Here is a 17,785-nt window from a genome sequence, read left to right as displayed (position 1 = left end):
TACAATTCCTATGTCAAAAGACAACAGGATTTTGCGGTTTACGCCGCACTCAGCAATATTCCAGCTGTATGACGGTTGTCTGTAAATAATTGTGTCTGAACCAGAGAATTCAGAGAAGTCATGAGCATCGATCTACGCACATTAGGGTGCGATGACATGCTAAAACTAAAACCATCGAGCCTGACCACCCGATCCCGTAAGTCGCCTCTTGCAAGCATGGGATGCTGACGTCCAATTCTACCCTGGTTCTTTTTCATAAAAAAAACATTCTTCCATCTTTTTTAAACAGTTTGCAAACAGTAAGAACCAGTGCCTTGAGTGTTAACGTACAGCTAACCATCTTAACCGGTGGGGATTAGTCATGTCATGGTAACAAAGACGTCACAACGGTCTGCAAAGCAATGGGATGCAATTTCATTGTAGCTATATCTTCTTGGAGACAATGTTACTTATTTACGATGGGGTGAGAAAATAACAGTTACAAAATCGAATGTGACTAGTACAAATATCACTGCACGCGTGGCAGTGTACTGTTTACGTCAACCAGGCGTAAGGTCAGAATGACATCACAATGGAAACGGCTGAAGGTTGTTGTCAGTCGACAATTGTGCTTTTCTGAGACGGTTGTTGAGCTGGCCTTATTTCCTAAAGGGGAGTTAAAAAAAGATCAATGAAAAAATACCTAATAAAGAAAGTATTACACTCGCATGGGTCTTGGACCCGTGAAGATTCCGGGGTAGAATAGGTCTTCAGCAACCAATGCTTGTTGTAAAAGGCGACTAATGAGATCGGGTGGTCAGGCTCGCTGACTTGGTTGATTCATGCCGTCGATCCACATTGCGTGGATCGATGCTCAAGATATCAATCACTGGATTGTCTGGTCCAGACTCGATTATTTACAGACCGCCGTCATACAGCTGGAATATTGCGGAGTGCGGCGTAAACAACAAACCAACCTACTGATTTGACGAAACTCGTAACAATTCATGCATTACCCTGGCTCGGAAATACAAGAATTCTGACACTCATTTCATAAAGTCAGTATGACAAACATGCCCGTATTTCAACATGTCGGGCATCATAAAATACATGTGCCCCTTAGAGTCGAAACGTGTATTGTTTCCGTCATCCGGACGGCATTGTTGATGTCATTGGAATCTTATTGTGACTTGTGGTCGGAATGACGTCACACTAGAAACGACGTCATATCTGAAGATTGACGTCATTCGACAAGTTGTTCCGCTGCTGGGCCTACCTTTAGAATATACACGTGACAATACCCCATGACGTAATTTGTTGCCAATCACACTCGCGAAACAATGCCCTGTGACGTCAGGGGTCGTCGAGTGTGCATAAGCTTCTGCCAGCTTCTATCATCTGTACACGCAATGTCATTGAATACGCCCAGCGGTGTTAAGAGTTTTGAATATTTGTTTATTAAATATAGCCTGCGGCGGCGCATTTTAGAGCAAGCGCTAGTTTACGAAAGCACTTTTATTTTTTAATATAATTTTTATTTCGTTTTTCTCGTAATTCAAGTGGATAAAATGGTTATAAATGAGAACTAATATACATAATATTTTTTCGGTTCATTAATTTACATTATGCACAAGAATGCAGTATATTAGGGATATAATATTCGCGATGGACACATACTAATGTCGCCAGTGTTAGGGTACGTTACCCCGAACTCTTTCCTTAGCCTTTTACGATCATTAGGGTTAGGTACCCATTCCGTGGCTATTTTAGATAATAGAGCGGCTCCTATTAATCTTCACACAACGTCGAGTAAAAAGGATGAAATGGTTTTGTGTGGAATATCTGGGCTACTGAAAACCGTTCTCGCTCCTGGAACATTCACACAAGCCACACAAGCCACTTTCACCGGCTACATTTTTTTCAGTTCTGATTCAAAGCGAACTTGCCGTTGTGTCGTCACTGGCATTGCTTATTCATCCCTCGTTCCTTACTACTATCCACATCATCCTTACAGTGTTCTCTATCACACTTTTCTGTCACAATTATCACCCGACGAATTATTATATACCATGTCATTCACGCGTACTCGCGAGTTCGGCGTCTGGAGCCGTTTTCAGTTCGAGCCATATCAGCTCATACCTCACCTTTCGGTATCTTGTAAATTACAAAAAGAGACGAGTGTGCCAAATGGCATCGGGATCATTCGTATGTGTCCGTAGACTAAAGTCACGAGACACAATGCCAAACCGTAACCTTCGTAAGTGTCCGTCACCTATTTCGATCCTTTTCGTTCAGTTTCGTATCGTCATAGGCAAATTTGCACAAAGGTATACAGTGTGGACGTAGCTCAGTCGGTAAGATATCAGGACTAACAATCCGAAGAACGCGAGTTCGCGTCCGACGGATTCTCACATACACCAAATGTGGCCTACGGCAGAGACCGTCTTCACGAGCAGTTGCGGTACTGTATTCTGAAGGTGCTCCCGCTGTTGTTGAGACTTGCTGTCCTCAGAGGTAAACACTAAAATTCGTTTCTGTATGTCGACATCATCTTCGGTAATAAATAGAACATTATATTCGTGTTCATGTCCTCTATAAATCACAACCCGTTAAGATCCGGTTTACAACTGGTCTTCAGTAACCCATGCTTGTAAGCGGCGACAAACGGAATCGGGTGGTCAGGCTCGCTGAATTGGCTGATGCATGTTTTGTTTGTTTGTTGCTTAACGCCGCACTCAGCAATAGTCCAGCTACAAGACGGCGGTTTGTGAATGATCGAGTCTGGACCAGACAATCCAGTGATTGACATCATGAGCATCGATCCACGAAATTGGGATACGATGACATGCATCAACCAAGACAGCGTGTCTGACCACCCGATCCCGTTAGTCGCCCTTTACGGCAAGCATGGGTTGCTGAAGACCTATTCTACCCCGGATCTTCACGGGTCGGTTGATGCATGTCATCGTATCCCATATGCGTAGATCCATGCTCATGTCAGTTATTGGATTGTCTGGTCTAGACTCGATTATGTACAGACAGCAATATTCCAGCTGTATGACGCCTGAGTGCGGCGCTGAACAACAAACAAAAACCCAATGGGGCATGACAACTGCCAGACTTTTTACACATCAATTTCAGCAAAGCACTTGAATATTATATATGTACTGAAGCGCCAAAGAAACGAGTCCCATTGAAATATATCAGTGAAAATTTGGAGGCATCTCTGGCATTAGTCTATACAAAATTAAATTTAGCGGCCAAAATGTGTCACAAATTATGGATATAAGGGTTGTCAAAACGCTCCTTAACGGTCATGGTACAAAATTCTGAATACTTTCCATGCAAATCAAACTGCATTTGCGTTTCCTTGGGCCTTTTCTGATAGTCACCCCCAAAAGAACGATTTTGACTTTTCCAAATCATTGTCTAAATATCTTGCAACGATTATCGTCCCGTGCATATTCGCAATTATCTCAGCTGATGTTTGCACAAACTGACGACTTCAATCTCTCGAAATAGTAGAAAATGTAAACATGTTGACAGAGTTGTTTACATTTTCAAACGAGTAGGTCTACTGGTAGGTTTCAGAGAACAGGGGTTGGTTCCACATTCAATAGGAGTTTTGGTACTTAGACAGTTTCTCAATTGTTAATGGTATGATGAATTCAAGGATGTACGTTTTGTAGCTGTGTAAAATATACAAGATGAACTCGGCAGACGCGAAAAGAATGATGATTTTGTAAACACTATCGTTATTTTCGAAGTTTCGGAAACGAATAAAGGGTTTTTAAGTCTTTTCGGGATGGTTATATGGGTTTTGACAAAGAGAAGATAAGATAGTTTTATAATTCAACTTCTCATGTAGCTATCCTTTATTTGTATTAAAGAAATACATTGAGAATGGGAGATTTGGTAAAATGTAACGTTGTTTATCGTACTTCTGCTCCGCCTAAATATCGGGTGGTCAGGCTCGCTGACTTGGTTGAAGCATGTCATCGATCCCAATTGCGTGGATTTATTCTCATGATGTAAATCACTGGACTGTCTGGTCCAGGCTCGATTATTTACAGACCGTCGTCATGCAGCTGGAATATTGCGGCGTTAAACAATAAACCAACCAACCAATCATAACAGATACTTTCCCGCACAATCCAAAACTGAACTCGAATAATGCACGTGGACCTGATCTCGTCGCGACCCCACACTGTACAGTCGGGTCACATTGCCTGCCGTTTCCAATAGTGAGTGAGTATGGTTTTACGCCGTTTTTAAGCAATATTCCAGCAATATCACGGCGTGGGACATCAGAAATGGGCTACACATTGTACCCATGTCGGGAATAGAACCCGGGTCTTCGGCTTTAGGCGCGAACGCTTTAACCACTAGGCTACCCGACCGCACTAGGCTACCCGACCGCCCCCCCCCCCCCCCCCCCCCCCCCCCCCGTTTCAAATACCCCTGAGAAGTAAAAATTGGCTTCACATATTATACCTATGTTTACCGGGGCCTTCCGCGTGATGAACAAACGCTTTAACCCTATCGCCGCTACTTGTTCCAGAGTTATTCTACGTACCGGCTCGTCATGGACTTAGGTTACCGAAACCAAGAGTTATCGACGTGGCTTGAACAGCCATTTAAGTTAACAAATTGACGTAAATATCACGTGACTTAGATTCGAACGACGCATAATTTAATTGAAAACACATCTGTGACATTCTATTCTTTGAACGCTCCATTATTTTTCAGGAATGGAGAGTTGTTTGTTAACTGTACATTATCTTGAAGCAGCATTGTAATTTTTCAAATATTTTCAACTACAGAATATTTTGTCAAAGTGTAAAAAGTAGGGATGAGTTAAGTAGAGGAATATCCTCGTAACTCTCCATTCCTTAAAAATAATGGGCCTCGGCCCCGGCTCCATTATTTTTAAGGAATGGCGAGTTACTCGGACATTCCCCTCTACATAACAATATTCCAGCTATATGACGGCGGTCTGTATATAATCAAGTCTGGACCAGACAATCCAGTGATTTACATCATGAGCATCGATCCACGCAACTGGAATCGATGGCATGCATCAACCACGTTATTAGGATACAATGACATGCATCATCTTAGTCAGCCAGCCAAACCACCCGATCCCGTTAGTCGCCTTTTACAAGCATGGGTTGCTGAAGACCAGAAACATTTTAACGCCATTCTTCACGGTCAGTAAAATTCAAGATGGTTGTAACCTACTTACTGAAATCGTTTACCGCAAGCAACAGCCATCGTGTATTTTCCCAACACACACCTCAAGTATTTCACATGAGAAAAGTCTGGCACTAAAATCCGTTATTCGACAGCGCATTGTTTTTTACATAATTAATTGTGATGTGCAACGTAAGGATATTATTTTTCAAGAGAAATCACATTCGTCACTTTATTAATTACAATTGTAGAGTAGTCGACGAAGGAGGGCAGTAGAAGAGACTGGGGGCTTTTGAAAATGATAATGCACTGAAAAATACCGTTACCGTTTTTATAGCTAAAATGGGTAGAATTGGTAGCTCAAGAGCTAGACCAGAGTTCTGTGACCTCTTATGACAAACATGGATTGCTTAAGTTCAATTCTAACCAGGATATTCACGGTTAGTAAGACATTCTTTAGCGTGATGTTCATGTGCAGTATGTGGCATGTTAAGATCATCATCGACTTCTAAATGGCATGCAAGTAAATAGAAACTTGTCGATCGGGTACAGTGAAATGAGCGTAAAGTAAATGTTTCATCTGGATTCTGGTTTCTTGCAATATTTCAGGACACAATAAAATCAGTATTGAAAAATATATATCATTGGAAAACATACTTCCTTTCAATAAGCTGAGCCGCTGTTTGCAAGAATTTGTCATCGCCTTTTCGGTCCCAGGATTAAAACCGGGATTATTCAGACATGTGACAAAGCTCTTTCATTATTTATAATTATTTAGAAGCTACAAATGTAACATTTTCTGCAATATTTTTGCGTCAAGGACACCTTCCACAGAAAGGCAGTTTTTATTGACACTGCACTCCAGACATTAATAGTAATTTTTCCCAACCGACACGCCAGTTGGCAAGAACCTGATCAGGTTAAATATTTGGTTGAAGGGATTCGGTCCCGTTTATCACCGACAACCAAACCAGCAGGTATAAACTGCCACAACCTGGAATACATATTAAGTAGGTTCAACCTTGAAGATACCACAAATGCTTCACATTATATGTTGTAACGAGTTTATTCAAAAAGCCAAGACGAACGAGTAACCAAAGTAAACAATTCACGCGGAGCCAGGCGTCATGTCATGGTGGGTTTGCTCGAAAGTATCATACCACTATTTTGTCGCTTTTTTGTGAGTATAGTTTATCGCCGCTTTTAGCAATATTCCAGCAATACCACGACGGGGGACACCAGGAATAGACCGCCTTTATTGTACGAATACGGTCAATACAACAGTTGGCACGAGACCTCGGTAGGTACAAGTTCTTTCCTCCATGACGCCCAGCGTACGTCAAAAGCGATAAACTCACCTGGGGACTCCTCGCCTTAGCCATTGTCCTGTTACAACAGCAGCAGCGACGTCTGGTTGACGAGGACAAGCTCAAGTCCCACGTCTTTGCATTATCTAGAAAACAACAGACAGCATTGTACGTATCTGTCACACGACAACTATGCCTTGTGCCCCAAAGAAATTCTGGTTTGGTTGTACCAACGGTACGATCGAAACAAACTGGTTCACAGGTTTTGGTTAAAAACAAAACCATTCCCCTTCATTTCGCGAGGGTTCGCCTGCGTTTGAAGTAAATGTTCGCTTTGTCATGTGCATTTGCGGGGTTTTCTTTCGAGCGAGATTATTTATATAACCCTCGTTTTCCAAAAGTACAAATTATTGGTAAGATGTGTTGTATCAATTCAGCTTTCATACTGTGACGCAACAGCTGCCGAACATGTGACCGTGAAGGCTCTTCGGGAGCAACCATTTGTTCAGGGGACGGGGAGGGATTTGAGCTTAGCATTGATATATTTTTAATTCTCAGCCTAATTGTACCCCACGAAAACATTAAACAATTGTGCACCTGTTCTTTGTGGACACTTGCTTGCTACACAAGGGTTCATTAATTCTGTTTCCCCTTACAATGCGAGGCATTTCAGTAAAACAACCCTGAAGTCCTGGCCTCCTACCCCTGTCAATGGTTGCTCCCATAACCCTAGCAAATGTATAATAATCACATCAGAACATAGGGTTAGGTATTTCGTTTAACCACTCTCATGACAGAGTCGAGTCGCAGGCTGCCAATACCACGTGGTTACATAATTGACTTAACATCTAGTTTGTGTACTGCTAAAAGCGAAATTAATCGTTACTTGGGACAACACTGTCGAATCCAACCTGACACGCAGTGAGGCCAGTAATAACCCGTTAAATTTGAGGAGAATGTACGAGGCTACGACTTCCTTAGTAATCACCGGCCATACTTCCCATCAACCCTATTTTGCCAACAAGAAATTATCAGGGCGAAAAATAATCTTGTATATGGTTGAACTAAAGTCCGTCGTTTTGGTGACCAAACTGTCAAATTTCGGTTTGAAGCTCCCATAAAATCCATAGCACACTTTACATCTTTCATATTAGGAAATATGCATCTGATATGACCTGGTGGATGGTGCCGACTTTGAACTATTGTGCAAGCATACAAGCATTTCCAGGACATTTCATCAAGGTTCAGTCTTTCTTCTTAAAAACGCTGCCTCTATACTGTGCCAAAAAAAGGGTTTAATCTGCCACGCCACAATCGACAAAATTTGGACAACCTCCATAAAGTAATTTTGGACACCATCTGGCAACGATCCACTTTGGGTACGTTCTCGCTCGCAAATATCCAGCAGTGTTTATCTTCACGGGTGGTCGCCTATCGCGTATTTGTTACCATCCTTCCAATATTCTATTTCAATATTTCAAAAGTCAAAATTAACACGAAAAAAGGGGGGGTTTGTGTGTTTTACGCTCCTTTTAGCAATATTCCAGCAATATTACGGCGGGGGACACTAGAAATGGGCTTCAAACATCGTACCCATGTCGGGAATCGTACCCGGGTTTTCGGCATGATGAGCGAACGCTTGAACTAGGCTACCAGACTGCCCCTGAACACCCAACACTTTTCTATGTAGGTTACCTTGTTAACTAATGTATTATGCTATGTAGAAATGTTAGCAGGTAACCTAATAAACTCAGGCCTGCAATAGGTAATTCTGGCTTAAAAAAAAGCCCTACTAATAGGAAATGACCCAAGTGACCATTCCCGACAACTAGCATGAGCGTTTGGTTTCATTCTTGGAAAATAGTGTAGAAACATATTGATCAGATTCTTTAGTTTGTTCCAACAAAACGTCTTCCATGCATGTTTTTATAAGTAGAAAGAAGAGGGCCACAGGTATGATGTATACATATGAAAATGTGCCATCTTCATCATTACAAATGCAGCAACGTGCTTGATCCTTAATGTCGATAAAACCGAATCTTAACACTGGACATTACAAGAAGGCAATATAGAGTGAAAATGCTTGTCCTTCGGGCAGTCATGCCACAATATATATTGGCATGCAAGCTGATCAAGCTTACGTGTCAGTGTTAAGAGTATATAAATTTCACTTAAATTTTCAGTTTGGAACAGAAATCGCAGGTTACACCTAACTAATGTTTTGTGGACTCTTCTATGCTGCTTAAAATATAACTTCACAAGCCTGAAAACCTGTAGGAGAGAAACTAGTTGGTAAAAAAGTCCGCATTAGAATGGGTGGTTAAAAACACGGGCCCATACATGTGAAACTGTTTTCAAAAGGGATGCCAACTAGCACTAGCCCTTCAACAAATCGATCTAATATTCCAGTCTTTTTAAGGGATGAGTCCGCAGGTCGATTTTATTAATTTCCCAAGTTGCAATCCCTAGTTTGGGGGAAGAAGCTGATGAGCAAAAACTACCGTTCCAAAAAACGTTTGTGATTTAACTAACTCATCAAATCAGTGTCCAGTAAAACACACATACAATGGTTCCTTGTCCACGATGGCATGAGTTTGTCCTTAAGTACCAGCTAATTATTGCTCCAAAGGAACCAACCTTGTTAAACCAAAAATCTGAATGATTTCACTCCTTTCAAGTCTCACACACACACACACACCTCCACTGTAAAGCTTACCTTTACCCTGTGAATGCATATCATGGCAAACAAACCAATCACCAAAACAGGGATAGCAGTGAACGAACAAGCTATTTGCAAGAGCAAACTGGAGAAGTGTTTTAATGAAATAGCCAATTGTTTAATACTTTTGAATTTATAGGTTCTTGTTTATCCACTTGCTTGCCATTTACCTGATAGTCCCTGTGCCTCCGGTGCCATGGTTGTCGAGGTCCACCACTTGTGAGGGACTGACTGCATTCACCAAAAAGGACCAAAAAACTGGTCAAAGCCAGCCAAATGCAACATAGTTTTGAGGTCTCAAATTTTGAAACCTAATTTTATTACAAAATTTCATTGTGAACATTCTTCCTATGAACAATTTGTTCACGTGTGAAGAGGGGGGAAAAAAATGACAGATTTTGAAATTCCGACATCTACACATAAAACCATGACTTTATTTGCCAATTTAACTAATTTTTGTTGGATTACATAAGTAGCTGCTGTTAAATGCCAAAAAGAAAAAGACACTACAAACCACAATGATAAATGTGAAAAGTTACAAAGTTTGTGAAATGAACTTGATGACAAGTTGGTTGTGAGCCAAATGAATACACACATTTGCCATAATTTTGGCTTATTTCTTACAGCGAATGATAAAATAAATGCACTAATGAAACAAAAGTCTTCCAGCACAAAAGGACAATGATTACAGCAAATGAGTAAAATAGCTTCCAGTACAATTTGGAAATTCCATGATTTGAATTCCTTCACCTTAAAGTGATTCATGATTGATGTTCAAGTGTGTCCGATGGGTAACTGTTTATGCAATTTTGTTAATCACAACAGCTGCCAGACCTTTAAGATTTTGAAAGGCCGTACGATTTTGAAAAGAATCCATGTATCAAGCTGGTAAATAGGTGGAGAAAGTTCCAATTCTTGCACAAAATAACTCCAATTTTGGCTCGATCTTCTTTCCAAATGTGGGGATGTTAGGATGAATATGTACATATATATTCCGTGAGGAAACAGCCAGAAGTAAAAAATTTCAAATTTTGCTCAGCAATTTTTGTTTTAGTTTGAACAAAGGATGAAGGCAGGTCGACCTCTTTAGCCCCAATTTTGACCGTATGAATCCTGGTACCACTGAGAGTCATTTCCACCGTAGCCACCATATCCTGACTGATCTAGGGGTTGTTGAGGGATTGGCTGGTTACCCCAGCTATCCAGATTCCTCCTCTTTGATTGCCCCACGTGCAACTCCATCCCTGCTTTCCTCTTTCCCCCTCTCAGCTGCTTCGGTTGGGCGTTTCCTCTGCCCCTGGGGCCTACCACGCCTCGGCCACGGGCGCCACGCCCAGGGCCTCCCCGAACCCCTGGCCCACCTCGGGAAGGGCCTCGGGGCGGGGCCCCACGCCCACGGATAGCCTGAAAGGCAAACACATATTTGTAGACCATCAACTTGTTCACATATATTTGATGAATTACTTTTTTAAAAATATTGTACTCCATTACACAGAACCATACAGTTCTTAATGAAACGTTACAATGCCTCTACATATAAATATATCTATAAATATATATATGAACCTAACATGTATGTGTGCTCCCTCTTTGATATTTTGAAGGTTCAGGTTTTCTTTTTCCGATTTTGTTTTCAAATTTTGGGCCAAAATGTAGGCAGTTACATATTTTTTGGTAATTTTGATTTTTTTTCCTTTTGGGTTGCCAATTCTGGCAAATTTTTGAAATTTTGATTTTCACTGCCTTTTAATTTTGTTGATATGAATCGTGCCATTCCCTCCATTCGGGGAAGCAGCATAGCGTCACATCTTTAATATACACAGCTAGGGAACGCCAGTTCTACAACTTTGATATAGATCTGGAACTGATACTGTGATTCTCGCGTGTAAAGGCAGTAAGGATGATAGAACAGGTTTACTAACCATTGGGGGAGGGGGGCCGCCACGCCCACGGCCTCGGGGGACTGGGGGACCATAGCCTCCATAGTAGTCATCGTAGTCAAACCAACCATAATCTTCATAGTAGGGATCTGAAACAAGTCCCACACAGAGCTTTGTTACGATTTACTACACCACATAGCTACCTCATCAACTCAAACAGGGTTCCGCCCAAACAAAACAAAATTTTACTACTCAAAACAGTCAAAAGCCAAAAACAAAATTTCGTAACTGCCATTTTTGAATGCTACTACATCTACAATGCCGCACAAACTTTCCAAAGCAAGCAATTTTGACAGCCAAAACGTCACCAGTTCCTTCGAGACCATACATTTGAAGTGAGCCAAAGAGGATACAGGAACAACTAAGGAAGGACATACACATGTAGATGCTTACCTCCATATCTTCCTTGTGGTGGTGGTGGCCGGAAGCCACCTCGTCGCGGGGGCCCACTTGGTGGGGGCATTCTCCCGCCGGTGGGGGGGCCCCAGAAGTCATCGTATCTGAGGGGAAACACAATCATAGCTATGGTACTAGGAAAAAAAGGGTCTGGGCAGGGCACATAATAAATATGTGAACTGTAGTTGCATATTCAATCTAAACACCCACAAGGAATGTGTAGAAAGCGATGCAACATTTCTCTCCACAGATTTTTATTTCCATCAAAAACCAGTGCGTTCAAGATGGGCTGTCTTCTGTGGTGCTGGTCAACCTGCTGTATGCGAAAGAAAGGTCTTGCTAATCTACACCAAAACTAATTTGGGGGTGGGGGTCTAGAAAGAGAAACTACTAGTTTGTAGTGGCTTCGTTTACATTCCACTAGTTTCCAACTCATACACTACACCATCTTTTCCGAGGCATTTTAAAGATGTATGTAATCATGTCATGTAAGTATTATGGATAACGGCTATATACTATACATTTACATAAGGTAAGGAAGAGACAAGCAGTTATGAATGTATAATAATGAAGATGTTATCCACAATACTCTGGTGATGAAGAGCCCTGATGTGTACGTATAGGAAAGAAGTTATGGATAATACTGTCATATGTAACATATTTCTGAGTACAAAGTTGCGATGGTACTTGAAGTTAACAGACATTTCAACTAACGGGGTCAGAAATAATCTAAATGAAACTACTACAGAAATCAAATTCGTACCCCATAAAGCCTCTCATGTATTGTCTTCGTTCATTGTCTCTCTTCCTTTGTTCTTTCTTCTTGTTCTCTGATGGAGGTTTGGCCAAAGAAATGTCTATGTCCATGCCCCCTACCTTCTGTGAAGATAAAATATTTGGTTAATATTTTTTATATCCATAAATCATTGATATGCAGAAATAGCAATTTGCAAGACCCTACATAAGCCTTATTCGGTGAACCTGCCACAGTATATAAATAAGTTTAAGGGTTGATACAAAGATCCATGAACAGTATTTCAGTTTACTGTAGTTGCATATTCAATCTAAACACCCACAAGGAATGTGTAGAAAGCGATACAACATTTCTCTCCACAGATTTATATTTCCATCAAGAACCAAAAAGCTCAAGATGGGCTGTCTTCTGTGGTACTTGTCCACTTACTGTATGTAAAAGATTTCTTGGTACTTGGGGATTGATCAGCAGATTGGATCTAGAGGTGATGAAGTCAGTGAAACCATCTGAACTAATCTGTTAACATACCAAGTGGGTTGAAAACTTGCTATATGGCTGCAATACTGCCAATGCAATGTAATTCACTTGTTCACTCACTTGTTGGAAATGAATATATTGGACATAATGACGTTCAATCTTACTGTGTTGTTTAGTGTATCCATCGCTTTGACCGCATGATCCCGATCTTCAAAGTGAACAAATCCATAGTCCTTGATTTTCTTCACTCGTTCGACTTTGCCGAACGTTTCAAACTTTTCCTTAAGTATTTCTTCTGTTACATCCGCAGTCAAGTTGCGAACGTATAGCACTTTAACCTGAAACAAGTTTTCTAAGTTAAACATCTTGTGGAAAAAATATGCAACTTGTCATGTAAAACGATGGTCTCCAGAAAGGTATTCTTTTCTCATAGTTACAAGGTGCAAGACCAGATTTATCAATTTTTACAAGGCAACAACTTGATCACATTTTTTCGTTATTCAAGTTGCAAATGCAAGTAATGATTTCCGATTTACAAAGTATAATTTTATTGCAGATCATGCATGGTAGCCAAGGTACATCACCGGTCTCCTGGTATCTAGCAACATACATACCTTCAACATAGTCTCATCATCTGGCTCTTCCTGAGGATCAGCCCAGTCAACAATTATATCACAACCCCACACTTTGACACGGCCACTTCCCAGTTTCCTCTTGGCAGTGGAAGCAGACTTGTGGCTGTCGTATTCCAGGAATGAGAATCCTCTGTTTTTCAGTTTCTGGTTGTCGGCTGATCCGTACACGATGACATCTGTGAGACCCTCTAAAAGAAAGAGAAGAATAGGGTGAAAACACTGCACATGACACCTGATTGTGACTTTTATTGATTTCAGAAAGTAGTGCAGAGGTAGCACATCCTCAATAACAAGAGACATTTTTCTGCATTCGCTTAATTTGTTTTACATTTCATCAACAAAAGCATAAGGGCAGGTTTCATGTGTTACTTGCTAAATCTTAAACAAGGCTATTTCTGCTTTTTTATTATTTTAACTAACCTGTTCTTTTCCCAAATTCTTCTCTGATTTCGTCCCTTGTTTTATTTTTGGGAATGTTTCCAACAAATAACCTCAGGTTGGCAATTGAGATATTCACTTTCAATGTCTTGCCCTTTCTGATTTCATAGTTGTCCAGCTGAAATGGTAAGACATGAAGTTATCAGCAAAACCGATTTGTTTGGGCGAAACGTGTGGACCATAAAATATCTATAAAAGAACCCAACATGATCCACGCATTGGCCGTACAATCACACCATCACCCAATGAATACTTTGATCAATTTTCATGACTTTCTGGTGGTAGAGCAGGCGGCATTTAGGAGCTAAAACAAGGACTTTGTCGGCTTGGAGTCGGTATACTGTGCCTGAGTGGGGTAATCATCTTAAACTGTGGCTTGGTATCTCAGTAGGCTACCACTATAAAACGCATTAGTCTGGGCTAGTACAAGCAGGCATACAGCCATGTGCACACATGTCGCTATACAAGTGCAATAATTTTGTCATTTCACCCACCTCCCCATTTCTGCCCAAGCATCAACACAAGGGAAACATATTGAGTGTGATGTACGTAATAGTTCAGTACTACGCCAATATCTGGACTTCAGCGCGAGCGCACTTATCAAACTGGCCAATAGTTATATAAGGTATATAAAGACTAGTGGACTAAAGCAGTTTCTAACACTGGGACTTGAGACCATAGTATGATAATGTTTGGAAATTCCTGTTATTTAAAAGCAATATTGCAGTGTATTCCACAAATTTGTTACAAAATATATGTACCTGCTTGACACCTTCTTGCGCTCCCACCTTGTCACAGAATGTGACAAAGCAGTATCCCCTGTTAAGGCCTGTGAGGGGATCCATCATTAGTCGGAGATCCCAGATCCGCCCGCACTTCTCGAACAATGGAATAAGTTCATCTTCAAACAGATCTTTTGGAATTTTGCCAACAAAGACCTGAAATAAGAAAAACTTTTGTTGAAAATTTTCAATAAACATATATACATTAACCTTGAGGGAATAGACGTGAAATTGTAAATCCTTAAGAGGCTTTTCAAATTTATATCTGATTTTCCTATTGTTTGTTGATGTGAATCGTGCCAATCCCTCCATTAGGGGAAGCAGCATAGCGTCAAATCATTGATCTACACAGATAGGGAACGCCAGTTCTACAATATTGTACAGATCTGGAACTGATACTGTGATACTTTGAATGCTAAGCGAGAAAGAAACCATGTATTTTCACTGCACAAAAGTAAATGAGACTGTTGTTAGCCTGGGAGCAACCAAAGATCCCAAGTAAAAACTGAGTAAAAAATCTATCAAGTATTCCAGCACGCACTAGGCGTGAAACAGTTATCTTAACAAGGCAAAAACTGACCTCATGACCTGGACCTGGCTGTACATCGTCCTCGTTAGGTGGAGGTCCTCCATATTTTCTCTGACCCGTAGTGACATCCAAGGAATAGCCAGTTCTATCTAAAATTTCCTGAAATCAGAAATTTCAGTTTTACACAAAAACTATTATTTTAAGGAATAAATTTTAATTGAGTAAGAAGATCCAATGTCTTATGATGTACGAAAAACTAATGCAGGTTAAATGAATTTCTTCCAGGTGAGGTGAAATTGTGTTTAGCGTCACATCCAATATCATTGCACTTATATAGTGACGTGCATGCGTGCGCTTGTACTAGTCCGGACTTATGCCGATTTATAGTGCTAGCCCACTGAGATACCATGCCACAGTTTAACATACAAAAATCAGACACAGTAAACCGACTCCGAGCAAACCAGTCCTTGTTTTAGCCCCTTTATGCCGACCGCAGACAGGGTAATAATGTTTTTTGGTATGACGCGGCCGGGGATCGAACCCTGGACCTTCTGCTCTCCGGCCAGACGCTCTAAGACTAGAACATGGAGGCGGTCCATTCTGCCGAGCGCCAGACAGAGGAACAAGATGTGGCTTGGGATTGAACCCCGGACATTCCACTCTTGGGGCAGACAGTCTAGATCAGATCCTACTTATATTTTCATTTCAGAAATCATTTACATAAAGAATTTCAAAACATTTTCAATATCTCACTTTCAGCTTGGCTTCATCTGGGCCCTTGGCTTGTGTTGCTGCACCGCCTTGTTTGCTCTTCTGACGGTAGGTTTTCATTTGTCCACACAAAAATGCACTTTTATTGCCCACATGTTCTAAGTTGCTTTCACAAAACTGTTTCAAGACCTCTATTGCATCAGTGGCATTGAATTCTTTCAGTGCATCTAGTGCGCGTTCATCTAGATCAGATGGGGTGAGTTTTCCTGAAATGCATTTTGTAGGTTTAATATAGGAAAACATATTTTCATACTTAATATAATCATTGCAGCACAATAAGCTACGTGCAAGAACTGAATTTCTTTTCATTTAACGTATTTTCCCTGCAGTCTCTGCCAAAATCTTGAGTATTGGCCCCAAAAAGTACTTAAGCATTATTTTCAGTATACTTAAGGCTTCGTTTATTGACTAGTGCTGTGTGATTCTACTAGACTAGGCGCTGGACTAGCTGCTTAAGTCGCCGACTAACTTTCACATACCTGTTAAATAAATTTTGACCAATTCTTCGGACACTTTTCTGTCAATTCCATAGTCAATTAATTTTTGCAAGTCCTCCGCTCTGCCGTTAATTTCAAAATCCATTTGGTCGTCTTTTTCGTCTTCCGCTAATAATTTGTCTTCTGTCATTTGGTCCATTTGCTCCTCACCGTTTGTGGTCATTACTGAAAAAAAAGGAAATATTCATTCACTGAAAACATTTTCACAGGATAAGCATGCTGGATGAAAAAATAATGCTGAATACATCTATCTAATTCTAAATACGTTTACCATGCAGTCATGAGACAAAACCAAAGTCAGATCTCTGAAATTTGCTTTGATTTTTAAAGTAATATATTACACTGTTAAAAACAACCTATCTGTAAAACTGGAAATAATATGCCCAACTATCTAAAATTTTAATCCTATCTTAGGACACTGTGACAATGTCAACTAGGATAAATGAAATTAGTATTCCTAAAGTTAACCCTAACAGGGCATGTCACTGGAAGGGATGAACAAAGAATCGTTATGAATATCGACTTGTAACCTGTTCAAATTATTATACAACATACCGGTAATATTCATGTATTAATATCTACGCATAAATACAATGCATACTACAATCGATAGTCAATACCCACGCCCAAAAAAAATCCCAGCGTATCCTGTTGACCTACTTCGAAGATTGATCAGCGTGGCTCGGCAGCCATGCCCACGCGGAGAGACCACGTGTTTGCAAATATAGCAAAATTAACTGACACACAACTGACAAGAAACACTCTTCATGCATACGAGGTCCAGGAGAGACTGAAAATGATTAGGCTTACAAACTTTGGCCCTCCAACAAACACTGTCACTAACGTTCGAGACTATAACAATCAGGACAAAGAGATCTCTTTGTCTTTCATCGCGCACGCCGTGGTCAGGAAGGCGGCGAGGGAAGAGCAATGCAAAGGCTCACATTTGAAAAACGTTTTCCACGAGCCATTGATAATTACATGCAAGCAAAATTGCACAAAATGATTCTAGGTTACCTTAGCAATAAGTTCTTACCTCGCAGAGCTTTAAGTAAACTCCTCTACCGCAGTAAGACCTTTCAAAATTTACTCGTAGAGTTTTGTTGGCCAAGGTAGAAAAAGGATAAATGGCGGAGAGGTCACGTGACATGTCGTCGGGGGCCTCTTCTTTGCCGACAGGTTACACATTCATCATATTTTTATTATTTCCACCACAATAACTTTTAATATTGCGTAATTAGGATAAATGCGTTCTGAAAATTAATTATTTTGTAGTAATTTGACAATTACTCGTAGTACTTTTTTTCGTCAATCCAGTTACGGAAACCGGTTTCAGTGGCTTATGCAAATTACACTGTGTACGATGTT

The 17,785-nt window shown here is 40.7% G+C and overlaps 1 protein-coding gene across 2 annotated transcripts; it reads right to left on the bottom strand.

Annotated features, from left to right (window-relative positions):
• Nucleotides 1-9,482: 9,482 nt before the first annotated feature.
• Nucleotides 9,483-17,555, bottom strand: LOC139475883 (heterogeneous nuclear ribonucleoprotein R-like). 2 transcript variants are annotated; one of them, XM_071259095.1, is made up of 12 exons: nt 17,454-17,555; nt 16,400-16,582; nt 15,903-16,126; nt 15,201-15,308; nt 14,600-14,776; nt 13,821-13,956; nt 13,380-13,588; nt 12,930-13,103; nt 12,298-12,413; nt 11,532-11,638; nt 11,121-11,227; nt 9,483-10,602 (listed from the first exon to the last, which is right to left on the bottom strand). In XM_071259095.1, the coding sequence occupies exons 2-12, from the start codon at nt 16,578-16,580 to the stop codon at nt 10,285-10,287; spliced, it is 1,857 nt and encodes a 618-aa protein (XP_071115196.1). In that variant the 5' UTR covers nt 16,581-16,582; nt 17,454-17,555; the 3' UTR covers nt 9,483-10,284. The 2 variants fall into 2 exon arrangements, with proteins under 2 accessions (XP_071115196.1, XP_071115197.1); XM_071259096.1 differs by lacking the exon at nt 11,121-11,227 and having other exon boundaries at nt 10,310-10,602.
• Between the last annotated feature and the right edge of the window lie 230 nt (nt 17,556-17,785).

The sequence above is a fragment of the Haliotis cracherodii genome, unplaced genomic scaffold, assembly GCF_022045235.1.
Source record: "Haliotis cracherodii isolate W230 unplaced genomic scaffold, xgHalCrac1.p SCAF_3, whole genome shotgun sequence".
Lineage (NCBI taxonomy): Eukaryota > Metazoa > Mollusca > Gastropoda > Lepetellida > Haliotidae > Haliotis > Haliotis cracherodii.
This window is presented reverse-complemented; position numbering and strand designations above follow the sequence as displayed.